The sequence below is a fragment of the Protopterus annectens genome, chromosome 1.part2 (assembly GCF_019279795.1).
Source record: "Protopterus annectens isolate FY-2018-M chromosome 1.part2, PAN1.0, whole genome shotgun sequence".
Lineage (NCBI taxonomy): Eukaryota > Metazoa > Chordata > Ceratodontiformes > Protopteridae > Protopterus > Protopterus annectens.
This window is the reverse complement of record NC_056727.1, coordinates 216,091,242-216,106,207: the sequence shown is the minus strand read 5'-3', so window position 1 is coordinate 216,106,207 and position 14,966 is coordinate 216,091,242. Positions and strand designations below refer to the sequence as shown.

The 14,966-nt window shown below is 43.1% G+C and overlaps 1 protein-coding gene across 3 annotated transcripts in view; it reads right to left on the bottom strand.

Annotated features, from left to right (window-relative positions):
- The window catches only part of LOC122788685 (ABC transporter G family member 23-like), a 1,725,589-nt gene that overhangs the window by 1,054,742 nt on the left and 655,881 nt on the right, over nt 1–14,966 (bottom strand). For all 3 annotated transcript variants that reach the window (XM_044055583.1, XM_044055595.1, XM_044055590.1), the window contains exon 9: nt 3,463–3,559. In XM_044055583.1, coding sequence (XP_043911518.1) covers nt 3,463–3,559 — 97 coding nt within the window. The remainder of the gene's footprint in view (nt 1–3,462; nt 3,560–14,966) is intronic.

The window sequence follows — 14,966 nt, the reverse complement described above, 5'->3', positions numbered from 1 at the left end:
GGTTTAGTCTTCTGGCATTGAGTAGCATTACCCTCAGTTTTTTGTTACTTGTGCTATTTATGGCGGTGGGTTTGCTTTTGAGCCTTGCCTAAAAAAAGGCCTTGGCCAGTAGTCAAAAGCCTAAGGGTGACAGGTGCAAGCCATCTCTAGCGAAGCAGCATGGCTTGTCGAGCATGTCATCCCAGGCAGACAGACACTGGATCCCCTTTAAATGACACCAGAAACTTATCCAATTGTTGAAATTGATAATTTTTTCTTTATACTGTGGTACCATTCTTGGTGAGGGCACAATGCTACTCAGGGTCAGGGTCATACTGGCCTGGGCTACAAGATCAGAGAGCTCTTCCATGTTTCTTTTCATGTAGTCCAGGGAGGTACAGCTCAGTCATTCACACCAACATGGACAATGGCAGAGTTGTATTTGTACTTGCTCTGGAGTGACCTGAGTGCTTGTGTTATATGGTGGATCCTGGCACCCGACAGGCAGCTAACATTAACCTTTTCTTTATTCAGCCTAGTGAGTGGGACGTTAGTGTGTCTGACTATAGAGTCACCTATTACTAGTATGTTAGGTATGTTATTTTGCCTTAAGATCTGTGATTGCATGGCACACTGGTTTTGTGAAGTATGTGTTTCATGATTTGTGTTGGGGGGGGTGGAGGTTGCTTGGATGTCTGCTTTGGAGGTCTCTGTTGCTTTTGTAGATTTTTATTTAGAACCTCCGAGTATGTTTTGTGTGTATTTATGTGTTTTTTGCTGGTGCTGATTTAATGGGTCTATGTGAGACTGGTGGTGTGATGCAAGTATTTCCCTTCTCCTCTTGACTGTTTGATCCAGCCTTGGGTTGAGAGAGCTTAGCCTCCAGTTTGGCTGTATAATTGCATCTCTCACATGTATTAGTGTTTGGTGGTAGGAGGAGCGGGTTGTCTGTGTACAAGAGGCAGTTGTAACATTGCCTCAAAATGCCCAGATTCACCAGTTGGACTGCAGAGTACACCTGAAACTGCCCTTTGGACATGCCTGGATAGGTACAGTGAACTATTTTACTGAATGGTTGGTAAGGTTGAATAGACAGCCTTGTCATGTACAGTATAGGAGGGTCTAGTGCTAGGGTTTATAAGTGCTTGCTATGAGTTTTGAGCAAGTGCCAGGCTGAGAAATGAATGGCGTGAGTGCTTAAGTTGAAAGTTTGTCTAGTTCCAAAGGAAAAATTGAAGAGGAGACTTTGTGGAGCCAGGAATAGTTATACCCTAGCTAACCAGCGCTGCCTGGCTTGCAAAACTGGCAAATGCGGTATTTATAGCAGGGAAATGAAATAGATAGTAACTATCCCAAAATGGCCAATAAGCTACTAATTTCTGGGCTGAACCACTCCTCCAGGGACAGATAGGCTGCTCAAAGCTCCCCTCTCTTACAGGTGAACAGAGAAAATTCCTTCTATCCAAATAAGGTATGGGCAAACACAGAGATTTGTAGCACAGCCCTGAATTCAACACTTAACCTGAAAACTGGACTATACTAGCTTAGAAAGGTACGAAACGTGTATATATATATATATATATATATATATATATATATATATATATATATATTTATATATTTTTTTTCAGAAAATAAAGCAGATGCAATCAAAAAAACTCTTTAAATGGACAGAAAAGGATACTTATTGTTATATATCTCAGATCAGAGTTGTAGTCAATACCACTAGTAATAAAGTAGGAAGAAACACAAATACAGTACAAGCAGATGAATAGAATGCAATTTTATATATATAAAACAATAGAAAACAAACAACTGATTTAAACAAGTTACCCAATTAACCAGAAAAAAGCTCAAAATTGAGCCCTGGACCAGCAGTCTTCAATCAGACAAGTTCTAACTGCACACTCCTGCTGCTAGGGTGCAGGGGAACCTTCTCCAAAAAGATGGCCTGGGTCAGTGCTCATGTTATACAAACAAAGCTAGATTCAGCAGGCCTGAATCTGGTCTATGCTGCAGCAACAAGGCACACCAATTTCAGAAAGAAACAGTTCAAATAAGCAGGCACAGTAAGCCTGTGGCCAGAAATTCCCAGCTCAGAAGGGCAGAATCCAGCCTCCGACAAGAGTGCAGACCATACCTTCTTAATGTAAAAAAGGTGGTCCAAAGCCCAAGTGTTTAAACCAGAACTAATACACTTTAGAACAGACACTAAGCCTTCAATCAGCAGCTCCCAACTCAGAAGGATATAAGCTTCCTGTCCTGCCACAACAATGCAGACCACAAACCTTCCTAATGTGAAACAACTGGTCTAAAGCCCAAGTGCGTAATCTAAAGGCTTAGAATAACTGTTGCAATTTAATCAGCTACTAACAAGCAGTAATAAATGCTGCAGAATAAATGCTATTAAGTACTTTTAAGAACAGGCAGCAAGAGCAAAACAAGTAATAAAGTAGGAAGAAACAAAAGCACAGTAAGCAGATGAATAAAGTGCAAAAAAAATGTTTTTTTCTCTCCGTATTACGTAGAATGAGCTAAAGACACTAGACTGGGAGGAGTGTCAGATCGAATATACAGTAGGGGCGGGAAATTGCAAAGCCACCAAGTATAAAAAGAAAACACCAATACGGAGGGCAGGGTGGGGGAAGCCTCAGAAAAATAACACTTTCAACGCAAATCAGAAGCCAGCTAATATGATCTAAATCAATCAAGCAAAAGCAATTAGAATACTGTAGAACTTTGGAAAGAAGTGCCAAAAAATATACTTATCAATTTATATTTTGAGTTGTTTCTGTAGCACTCTCAGTGAGAATTCAATTAGATTCAAGCAATGAATGCAGAGGTAACAAACAGGGAATCTTAATTATACTAGCAAGCCTTGAGACAATCAGATAAAACACACAAGTTGTTTGGCCAGTATTTAAATGAACAGGATTAAGGGTGGGGGAAAAATAACACTTTCAAAACAGATCAGAAGCCAGCAAGTATGATCTAAATCAATCAAGCAAAAGCAATTAGAATACTGTAGAACTTTGGAAAGAAGTGCCAAAAATATACTTATCAATGTATATTTTGAGTTGTTTCTGTAGCACTCTCAGTCAGAACTCAATTAGATTCAAGCGATGAATGCAGAGGTAACAAACAGGGAATCTTAATTATATCAGCAAGCCTTGAGACAATCAGATAAAACACACAAGTTGTTTGGCCAGTATTTAACAGAGCAGGATTAAGGGTGAGGGAAAATAGCACTTTCCACTCAGAAAAATAACACTTTCAACACAGATCAGAAGCCAGCAAATATGATCTAAATTAATCAAGCAAAAGCAATTAGAATACTGTAGAACTTTGGAAAGAATTGCCAAAAAATGTACTTATCAATTTATATCTTGAGTTGTTTCTGTAGCACTCTGTCAGAACTCAATTAGATTCAAGCAATGAATGCATATGGTATAGTTAAGGTTATACAGCACTGCAGATACTCACCCAGGCATTCTTTTCATTCGCATAAAGGTCTTTATCATTAAAGCAATAATGTTCCTGAATTTAGGCATGAGATATCTCCCCCACATTTTCCAGTCAGCTGTAAAGGAAAAACAAGGAATGTAAAGAAAGAGAATTCATGTATACCATCGTTGTTATAAAAACTGAGTGAATTTCACACTGACACAAAAAGGTGTTTTTCAGCCCAGCTCCTAGCAATGAAAAAGTGAATGTTGTACCTTTCAAGAAGGTAATGTCTCAGCAATATACTATTAATGAATCTGTTCCAAGACAATGTGATTTCTAGACCTATATAGTCAGTCTACTGACTCTGTGCCACAACAAAATCAGCTAAACCAGAAATTAGAACAATACTATCTTTTCATATAGCAGTACAATAGATTCTAGCAGAAAAGAATAAAACACAGAAGAAACAAAGTAATATTGTGATAGTAAAATAGCACAGAATAAATATAATTGGAACATATAATACAGGAAATTATGATACGGTTTGTGATCATAAACCACTTGCTATGTTACAGAAATGGATGTCAAGAAATTACACCAAGGATGAAGTTCATTCTTGTGGACAATTTTTTTGTCATCCCATTTCTTGAAGAAATAGGAAATAGTTAGGATTAAAGCCAGAGTCATAATTCTTTATAATACATGATAATTTTTAGCTGCCCATATGTGACAATACCTACTTAATATAAAATAAAATACATTTTTTGGTAATAAGAAGTTATGTACTCACTATAACGTTCCATCTGAGTAGGTAGCTTCATTTGTCTGCAACCTGTGGGTCTTGGATCCGATATCGGATCCGAGCCGGCAACTTGTTTCAAGCTAATGGATCCGAGCTCCTAGCTCCTCCCTTCACCCATAATCCCCTGCTAACCCTCCATGACCTCAGATCAAGTTTGCCCCTCAATATTTACCCAAAAAAATGGGTATCCAACTACAAATAGATCGGCCAGGGGGAAGGAGGGGGGGATGGTTGCAGACAAATGAAGCTACCTACTCAGATGGAACGTTATGGTGAGTACATAACTTCTTAATCTGAAGTAGGGAGTTCATTTGTCAGCAACCTGTGGGACAGAGTCCCCAGCTACCTGCACCTTGGGTGGCCATCATGGAAGGATATTGCGAAGCACCGCAGAGCCAAAGGATGCTCTCCCTCTAGAAATCACGTCCAGTTTGTAGTGGTTAATAAAGGTATGAGATGAAGCCCAAGTGGCTGCCGAACAAATATCATCCAATGGAACTCTAGACTTAAAGGCCGCAGAAGTAGAAATGGAGCGGGTGGAAAGAGCACGAACTCCTTCGGGTGCGGGTCTCCCAGTGGTTTGATACGCCAATAGGATACATTGAGAAATCCAGCGTGATAAAGATACTTTTGAAATTGCTTTCCCCAAATTAAATTTGGCAAAGGAAATGAACAGCTGGTCGGATTGCCTATGGCCAGCTGTTCTATGAGTATAAAAGCGAAGCTGCCTATGAACATCTAATGACTGCAGCTTGTACTCTCCCTTATTCTGATATTTAGGGAAGAAAACCGGTAAATTTATGGATTGATTTATGTTGGTTTCTGATGCTATCTTGGGAAGAAAAGAGGGATTGATCCTGAGGTACACTCTGTCTGGGTGAAAGATCAAATAAGGAGGCTTCACAGAAAGAGCTTGAAGGTCCGAAACTCTTTTTTGCTGAAGTGATGGCTACAAGGAATGCTGTTTTCCAAGACAGGAATTTGAGATCTACTGAAGCAGTGGGTTCAAAAGGTGGAGCAGTCAAGGCTTGAAGAACTAGTGTAAGATCCCATGGTGGCACGGCTTCCTTTATAGGGGGTCTAAGTAAGAAGGTGCCCTTGAGAAAGGATTTACACAACTTGGCCAACATCAAAGGCCCTGTATCATGTCCCACATGGTAATGTGATATGGCTGCCAACTGCACTTTGACAGTTGAACAACTAGTGCCTTCCTGAAAGAGTTCGGTTAGGAAGTCTAATATAGACAGAAGAGGAGCCGTAAAGGGATCTAGATCATGATGCTCCACCCAGATGGAAAAACGTTTCCATTTACTGCGGTACACTTTCCTGGTGGAGGGCTTATGCGCTGCCACAAGGATGGCTTTGACTGGTGAAGAGATACCGGGAGTCCTAACTAGGAGTGGAACTGGAGCAACCAAGCTGTCAGTTTCAGATTGTCCAGGTTTGGGGTTGGTAAGTTCGACGGATGGGAGATGAGATCTGGACTGGGATCTAGAATCCAAGGAGGATTCACAAGCTGAGACCACAGGTAAGGGAACCAAATTTGCCGAGGCTAGAATGGGGCAATGAGGATCATCCTGCTCCCCAACTGTGAGGCTTTCTGTAAGAGTTGCAGCATCGGGGGTAGAGGAGGATAGGCATAAAGTAGACCAGGTGGCCAAGCATGCACCAGAGCGTTGCTTGGAGTTTCCCCTGGAGGGGGGATTAGAGCAAAGAAATTGCCGCATTTGGTGTTTGATGGAGACGCAAAAAGATTGCAGCAGGTTTGCCCCCATATTGCGAATATCTGCTTCGCTACTAGTGGATTGAGAGACCACTCGTACGAGGTAAGAAGGGTGCGACTGAGCTTGTCCACTAGGATGTTGGTCCATCCCGGAATGTGCGTTGCAATGAGAAAGCAGTTGGTGGAGATAGCCCATTCCCACACTCTCATGGCTTCGTGGCATAGAGGGTAAAATCTGGTTCCCCCCTGTTTGTTGATGTACCAGACAACCGACATGTTGTCTGACTGAATTGCAATCGTTCCTATGGGGAGGAGATCCTGAAGTGCTTGCAACGCAAACAGCACTGCTCTCATCTCCAGAACGTTGATATGCAGGGAGGTCTCTGTGTCATTCCACGTGCCTTGGACCATCCTGCCTGAATAATGCCCCCCCCACACCCGAGGCGGGAGGCGTCCATGGTCACCGTGGCGAGAGGTGCAGAAGGGATGGCCCGTATGGAGGTCTGAGGCTTGGAGCCACCATAATAGAGCCCTCCTGCAAGCCTTGCTGATAGCAATGGGGTGGTGAAGAGGAAGGGATAGAAAAGACCATTGCACTAGAAGTGTCCATTGCAGTACCCGCATGTTCAGATGGGTGCATGGGAGAAGCATAATCTCTGCTGCCATGGAGCCTAGTGCCCTCAAGACCAATTCCGCTGGTGAAGTCTCTGATTGGAGGATAGCCCGCACATGGAGTTGGAAATTCCGGATTCTCTCGGAAGTTAGGAAGGCTCATAGCTCTCTGGTGTCTATTCTGGCACCTATGAATTCTATGACTTGTGTTGGGGCCAGAAGGGATTTGTCGACATTGATGGTAATGCCTAACTGTGGGGCTAGGCGGAGAAATAAGTCTCTGGCTGAGCAAAGTAGATGCCTTGTTGGGGCGGTCAGGAGCCAGTCGTCCAGGTACGGAAAGATCTGTATTCCCTGGAGTCTCAGGTGGGCCGCAATCACTGCTAATACCTTGGTGAACACCCTGGGGGCTGTGATGAGGCCAAAGGGAAGGACCCTGAACTGGTAGTGACTGGCTCCCAGCTGGAAGCGGAGGAACCTCCTGGATCGTCTGTCCATTAGAATGTGGTAGTACGTATCCTTGAGGTCTATAGAGCACATCCAATTGTTCTCCCTTAAAAGGCGGAGAATAGATTGAAGAGTGACCATTCGGAATTTTTCCTTGGTTACTGACAGGTTAAAGCAGGAAAGGTCTAGAATCGGTCTCAAGTCCCCCATCTTTTTTGGCACCAAAAAGAACCTGGAGTAGAACCCTAATCTGAGCTGGTCTTGGGGGACGGGCTGGATAGCTCTTTTTCTTAGCAGCTGCTGAATTTCTGTGGCTGCGGCCTCCCTCTGATCGGTTGAATTTGGGGACATGGAGTAATGGTATTTTGTACCCTCTGGATATAATGCGAAGCACCCAGCGGTCTGTAGTGATGGACTCCCATGCCGCTAGGTGTTCCGAGAAGCACCCCCCGACTGCCTCCAGAGTGGAGCAGCCGGGCAACCCTTCAGGGCTGCTGCGCGGGCCGCTCAGAGAAAGGTTCTCTGGACCCAAAGTTTCTCGGAGCCCCTCTGCCCCTGGGGCGGAGTCCTCCCTGTCCTCCTCTGCCATGGTAGGACTGGTTATCCGGAGCGGGTTGGGAATGTTGTGATTTCCGGAACCACATCTTCTTCTGACCCTTTTGGTTCTTCGAAAAGGACCGCTGGGGAGCAGAGAAGCGGACTCCGACAGCAGACAATGTCTTCCCATCCTTCTCGCTCTGGACAAGTGTCTCGCGAACCGTTTTGCCAAACAGGGCAGAACTATCGAAAGGGACATTCGCAAAGGATGCTTTAAAAGGCTCCGCAAAGTCACAATGATGGAGCCAGGCCTGACGTCTCATGACTAGGCCTGCTCCGCTAGCCCTAGCGGCTCCCTCTGTGGCGTGGGACAATAGCCGCATAGAGGTATTAGAAATTGATCTCAGAGTGGCCATTCGGGTGGAGTACAATTGCTTGTCATTCACTGACATGGACTCAAGAGGGGAGACAGCATATTCTTTGATAAGATCTCGCTACATCCTGATGACGTGCCATATAGTTCAGAGACCTTACCGAGAAGGTCGCTGAACTAAAAACTCGCTTCCCTAAGCGGTCCATCGAGCGGGACTCCTTGCTCAGTGGATGGACTGAGGGGCTCTCCTGAGCCAATTCCCTCTTCGTGGCTGCCGCCATCAACATGGCATCTATGGGGGAGCCCTTACTCCAGTGTGATCGGTCTGAGGGGGGGGCTAAGTATTTTGTCTGGGCGTTTTGGTATTGGCTCCACGGTGTCCGGATCCTTCCACGCCCTGGTGGTAATGAGGTCCACCAGGGGGTTGGCCGGAGGGGACACCCAAGAGGTAGACGGGCCTGCTTCTAATGCCTCCAGAAACACGGACTCGTCGGAGGAAGACTTGGGGGCAGACCACCCACCTCTGATCCTCAGCATCTCCATGATGTCTCCAAAGGAGACATCCTCAGGGGGCGATCTTGGGGAGCCTTCCCCTTCCTCCAAGTCCGTGTCCTCGGTTAAGGACTCAGGGGAGTCCACGTGCCTCCTCTTGCATTTATGCTTGCGGGGCACTTCCTCGGGGGGGCTGTCCGAGGAGGCCTCGCCAGCAACATCTTGTTCCAATGGAACCATCTGTGACATTGAAGCAGCGCTGTCCCTTTGGCCGGGTGATGGAAGCCTGGCCAAGCAGAGAGGGAGTGCAGGGAGGAGCCGAGACAAGGACCGGGGGTCCGGATGCTCTCAACAGAGCCCTCTCCACAACATCGAAGGCCGAGGGAGAACCACTCTCTCGTGGATCTGAAATTTGGCTCCCACTCGGATCCGATGAAGGGATCAGAACCGGCGCCGAGACCATTGGATCCGAAGGACCAGTGCGCTCCAACCTGGACGGAGCCGAAGGCACACTGAATCCCTCGGATCCGAAGCTCGGGCCACGGCTCCGAGAGGTCTGATCCGACGGGCTCGAGGGCAGTGTCGGATCCGAAGTACCGAGTACTGTCGGCACCGACCCACCCCCAGCTCCAACACTGTTCAGCTTCAAACGCTCCGAACCCGGATAGTGGGTTGGAGAAGGAGCAATAGGGTGGAAAAAAGGTGTCGAGCTCCCCCCCGAAGGGGGGGGGAGGCAAGAGCACTCCCATCTGCAGCTGGGCCTGGATGAACCTTTGCATCATCCGGTCCAAGTCTGCATCGGGCATACTAAAAGTAGATCTCGAAGAGGTCACCGAGGCAGGCCTGGAATGCCGCCTCGATGACCTCGATGGAGATCGGGCCTCCTCCTCCTCGGGCCCCGGGGAGAAACAAGGGGATCGGAGCCGAGGAGGAGGAGACCTAGAAGCAGTGGAGGGAGAAGCCCGCTTAGCTGGCGGGGCAGAAACGGAGGTCTCAGCCCACCGCTTGTGGTGCTTCTCCCTCCGTTTCTCCCTCCTGACCTCCCTGTCCTCCGACACTTTAGCGGGAGTTTGAGTCCCGGACGGAGGAAGGGGGGCAGGAATGGCAGCAACCACAGGCTGTGGTGGAGCCACGGGAGCAGCAGAGGCCGGAGCCAAGCCCGGGGGTAAAAGTCCCGCCAAGACCAGCTTCGACCTCCGCTCTTTCAGTGCCCTGGGGTTGAACGCTGCACAAATGGTACAGCCTGAGGAGAGGTGTTCAACCCCAAGGCACCGAATGCACTGAGTGTGGCCATCAGCCGGGGAGAGCTTATGGCCACACTCTGTACATTTAGAAAAGATGGCTTTTGGGGCCTCAGCCATACTTAAAAGAAAAGGTAGTGCTACACAAACACACAGGCCCCAAAAACACAACACACACACACACTCACTAACGACCAGTGAAGGGAGGGAAAAAACTAATTAAAAGAAATATATTTTTATACTAAAGGGTACCTAACACTTACACACTTTATATTTTTAAACAAAAAAGGAAAGTTTGACAGAAAAAACACACTTATCTGACAATTTACTTGTTGAGCTCAAGGGAATCCAGCTATCTACAAGTGCGGCAAACTAGATCTGAGGTCATGGAGGGTTAGCAAGGGATTATGGGTGAAGGGAGGAGCTAGGAGCTCGGATCCATTAGCTTGAAACAAGTTGCTGGCTCGGATCTGATATCGGATCCAAGACCCACAGGTTAATGACAAATGAACTCCCTACTTCAGATCATGAGTTATACAACAGACTTTGTAGCTAAGAGTTCAGTAATTTAACTTCTGACTTGCTCTGCACATGTGCATTAAAATTACATTTATAGCTTGAGTGCCTGACACTCTCTGGACTGAGTATGCATTTGCTATCAAGTTAGTGCCCATTGTTTCAGTGCAAATCTCTTGTGGTAACCACAATAAAAACATCTTGTTGTACATGTGTTTGGCAGTAGAACACTACACAATCAGTAGGTTATAACTGCATTTAGATTTCACTTTTTTATTATTTTTGGCTGACATCTTTAGCTTCAGCCAATCATTTGATAAAGCTGACTGCCAGCATATTTGTTCTAAGATATACTGAAATTCCTGACCTAAGCAGTGGATCCTTGTCACGATTGTGCTACCAGCCATAACTTTTATTTCAAAATCTCACTCTAGATCTATTTTTTTAAAATTTCACAATTAATTAACTCTAGCACTAACAGCTGACTAGTGGTACCCTTACCTTTTGACTGTCATATAAGAGGCATTATGATGTGCGCTACAGCTTTTAAAGTTACTAGCTTTTTTTTCATACAGCTCTCCAATGAATGCATTCAATGTGGCAAACACATAATAAATACCTTTAATTGAAAACAACATGAACATACACTGGGGTATTCTGGCTACCCTGATACACTACCAGTCAAAAATGTGTAACAGCATGAGCTGCCTAACAAGTTTAAAAGATGTTGCTTGACTAGAGCTGCATTTCATTTCTGACTGCCATTAATATAACAGCACAAGGTGCAGCTTTTAAAACTATTAGGTGGCTTGCAATGCATTTCTGTGGTGGCTTCCATCTGTGTGACAGAATAAGGTTCTGTTAGTTATAACAGCAGGATATCTACATATGGACCTCCTTATAACAAGATTATCTTTCTCATTATCAGAGCATATCACAGTGCTGCAAATATTACAATAGCATTAACCTTTCATGGAATGATTCTTTCATTTTCGTTATACAGTAAGCAATTAAAAAAAACGTACAAAACTGCAGAGCATCTCTGCAAATGGTGCACCTTGCTACCATATATTGGTCAGGGACAAATTGTACACCCATGCGAGTACTGCTTTGTGGATGTTGTGATGATGTATTCAGGGCTCTATCTCTCTGTCCTCCTAATCAGCCTCCAGTTTGGGTATTACTGCTATAAAATGCTATCTCTAGAAACATAGATGGGAAGAAGGCCATTTCACTACAGTGTTTTATAAAAAGGATATGTCACAGAGGGAATCTGTAATATATTTTAAGAAAGAAGCACATTTAATATGGAATATTATCCAGGCCTTAACAAAATTTAGAGCCAAACAGAATTTCTGTGAAGTAGTTCAGTGCATGCTGCACATGTCTTGCCGGTTACCTGAAGGTGGCACAGTCTCAGCTCCTCCTGTTCCTCCTTGCTAGAGTATCTTGCAGCTAACTCTCTAAATACTTAACCACACATGTAAATCTCCACTTGTCTTTCTGAGATTGTGTCCTGCTCCCTGTAATTCTTCTTTTCCCTCTCTCAGCTTCTATTTTACACTGTTCAACTCATGCAGTTAACTATCTCTGCAAACCTTCTTGCCTTATGCCATAGCCAAAATTTGCTGATTGTTTTTCTCAACAGTTACATTGCTGATTCAGTTATTGAGCCCCCTCTGTTTGCCCACAATATGCTCAGGCTCCCTCCTTTCACCTACCCTACCCCCAATCCCCAGCCACCATCTATACTACATCTAAAATATCCCAACTCCACCTCTACACTTTTCCCAACCAATCCTGCATCAACACAATCAGAACATAACCCAATCACAGTTGTTTTGAAATTATTATCTCTGACTAATTTAAAGTGCTGCTACCCAGCATGTCCCTTTAGAAGTTAGACTGCTGTAACTATAGCTACTCTTATCTAGTAACACTTTCACAGGGCAAACTAATATCTCCAGCAAAATCTAACTTACATGTCATAAAAATTACTCTGATTCAGACCCTATTAGTGTGCATCCTCAGCATAATCACACTCTTTACCAACTACCATAACTCCCAAACAAATATAATTTATACTCCTACATACCCATACTCACACTAACAGTTACCAAGTCTATCAGTCACCACAGCACCCATGGTGTACCAGTAAACCTTCTTAGACTTTTTCAATTACAGGTATCTTAATTCTAAAGTATGCTGCAAATGAAATCCAATAAAACTAAAGCACAAATGCATTTGGCTACACATTTTCCTGCATAATATTTTCATACAAAATATCAGTGGAGACATTTACTCAATCCCTATCACCACACAACAGGAAAAAAATACTAACAACACAATATTAAATGTACCATTCTCTTTTCTTCTCTCCCAACCCCCAGTTCCACCTTCTCTTCCTAAATATTAATCTTAGAAGCATATGCAATAAAATCCAGGATATTCTTGCTTATATTGCCACATATTCCCTGTATACAATCCGAGCTACAAGAACATGGCTGAAAAAAGACATAACTGACAATGAAATTACCCCACCTGGTTTCATTATAATTAGGCTTGACAGGACAAATAAGCAGGCAGATGGAATTGCCTAAATATAACTACATATGCATAGGAGATACTACAGTTTAATACTGCAGAACAATTTATATCACAGCTCAGAATCAATAATAGGAAAATGCTTTGTTTAGGAGCATATATATCTCACCAGGTTAAAAATACTACCACTGTGGAAAATATCCTATACTGGATATTCCACCATATACAACATGAAACAATATGAAACAGCAAGGAGACCTAAGTATAGGCTATCAGGTTATCAATAGCAATACTCCATCTGATTCCATAAGCCTGTATGGCTTTACACAGTTAATTACATCAGTTACTATAGTCCACAAAAGTACTGGTAGGCAATCAAACTTAGACTGCACTCTTAATAATAATTCCAACAAAATTAGGGCAGTTGGTAGCCTTTCAGATAGCCTAAGTGACCATCAACCTACTTAACTTCTCAGAAGTTACAATATCCAGAATAAACATATAGTTTACAACCAAGTTTGTAACTCAAAAAACTTTGGCAAACATACCTTTATCAAATCCTTAACAGGATCTAACTGGAAAATACTAAAATCTATGCCCTTAGATTCTGCTATCTCACACTTCACTGAGATATTCCTAAAAATTCTCAGTAACCTTGCTTCAGTACATACTAAAAGGGACAAATCCAATCCTGTACTATTGCTAACAAAGGAAACTACAAAATTAATGCTACATTGTGACAAAACCTGGAAAGAGTGGCACAAAAATAGACCACAAAATACTTGCCAACTTTTCAGGCAGCTAAGGAACAGGACAAAATGCCAAATAAAATATTACAAGCAAGCATATTACAACATCTTCCAAAACAAACATCAAAACAACCCCAAACTCTTCTGAACAACCATAAACAGCCTTTACATACAGGTCAAATCACCACTCCACCCCTGCATCCATTGATACGACTGATTCAATTCCTACACAGTTTAACAAATATTTTATACAGATAATATTGTCTCTCATAAACATTAATATGTCTACTGCCTTCTCAGCACCTCCAGTCTCTGCTGAATATCCTCACCTACTTGACTTCAGCCCAGTACCTACCACCACCATTTAAAAAAAAAAACACTACAACACAACCTAAAACCAACAACCTTAGCTGCTGACCAAATCCCTTCAGACTACTTAAAAATGGCTGCAGATGCAATTGCATTTCTGGTCTCTATATTGAGACATAGAGCTATATCTGAAAAGTACATTCTTTCCATCTGGAAAAAAATCCTTTATTACACCTTTATACAAAGGTGGCACATCTACAGAGTTTAATAACTACAGGCCCATTACAATCCTCTCCCCCTATCAAAGATAATTGAAAAACGTATTCATGCTCAGCTTCAATTTCACCTAAATTCATATAATCTGCTCTCAGAAACACAGCATGGTTTCACTCCACCAACACTATAATCCATCATAGGAGCAATGGTAACCTATTGTTGACTGTGTTCCTAGACTTACAGATAGCTTCTGATACTGTATCACACCATTTGCTTGTTGAACTCTCTTCTATAAGTATCTCTCAGTCCTTCCTTAAATGGTTCCATACTCATCTATTTGGAAGGCAACAAGCAGCCAAATGGCAACAGGACATCTCTTCTTCTCATCCAGTTATAATAGATGTCCCTTAGGACTCTATACTAAGATCTTTTCACTTTAATATTTTTATAAACAAGTTTTACGCTGCCATAGAGCAAATAACTACAGTACAATACACAGATAATTCCACTTTAATATACAAAAACGCAGATCCGTTGGCAGGAAAGAATACGAGCTTTAATTAAACAACCAAACTGACTAAGCGCTTTCACCCAGAGTTGGGCTTCATCAGAGTCAGTGTAAAACAGCACCAATAACATTTATACAGCAATTAGTGTTAATTAATTGGACAAATTACACTCTAAATTGTTAAATACATTTAACCCCCAAGTACCCAATTTCCTTCAATAAAAAAGTTTCCACATATTATGCTTTGGCTTGATGTCCATGCTAAAGCAACAGCAAAGTTAAACATAAGAGTAAATAACTCATTCATATTATACAATAAAGAAGTAAAATCTAACCATAAATTTAATATTAAATAAACATCTAAAATGCACACATGTTATAAGAACTGTAATTTGTATTTTAATACACATGCTGTTGAAATGTTGTCATTGATGCCTGGTGCCTTAGATGCATCCAGGAGTAGCTGCCATA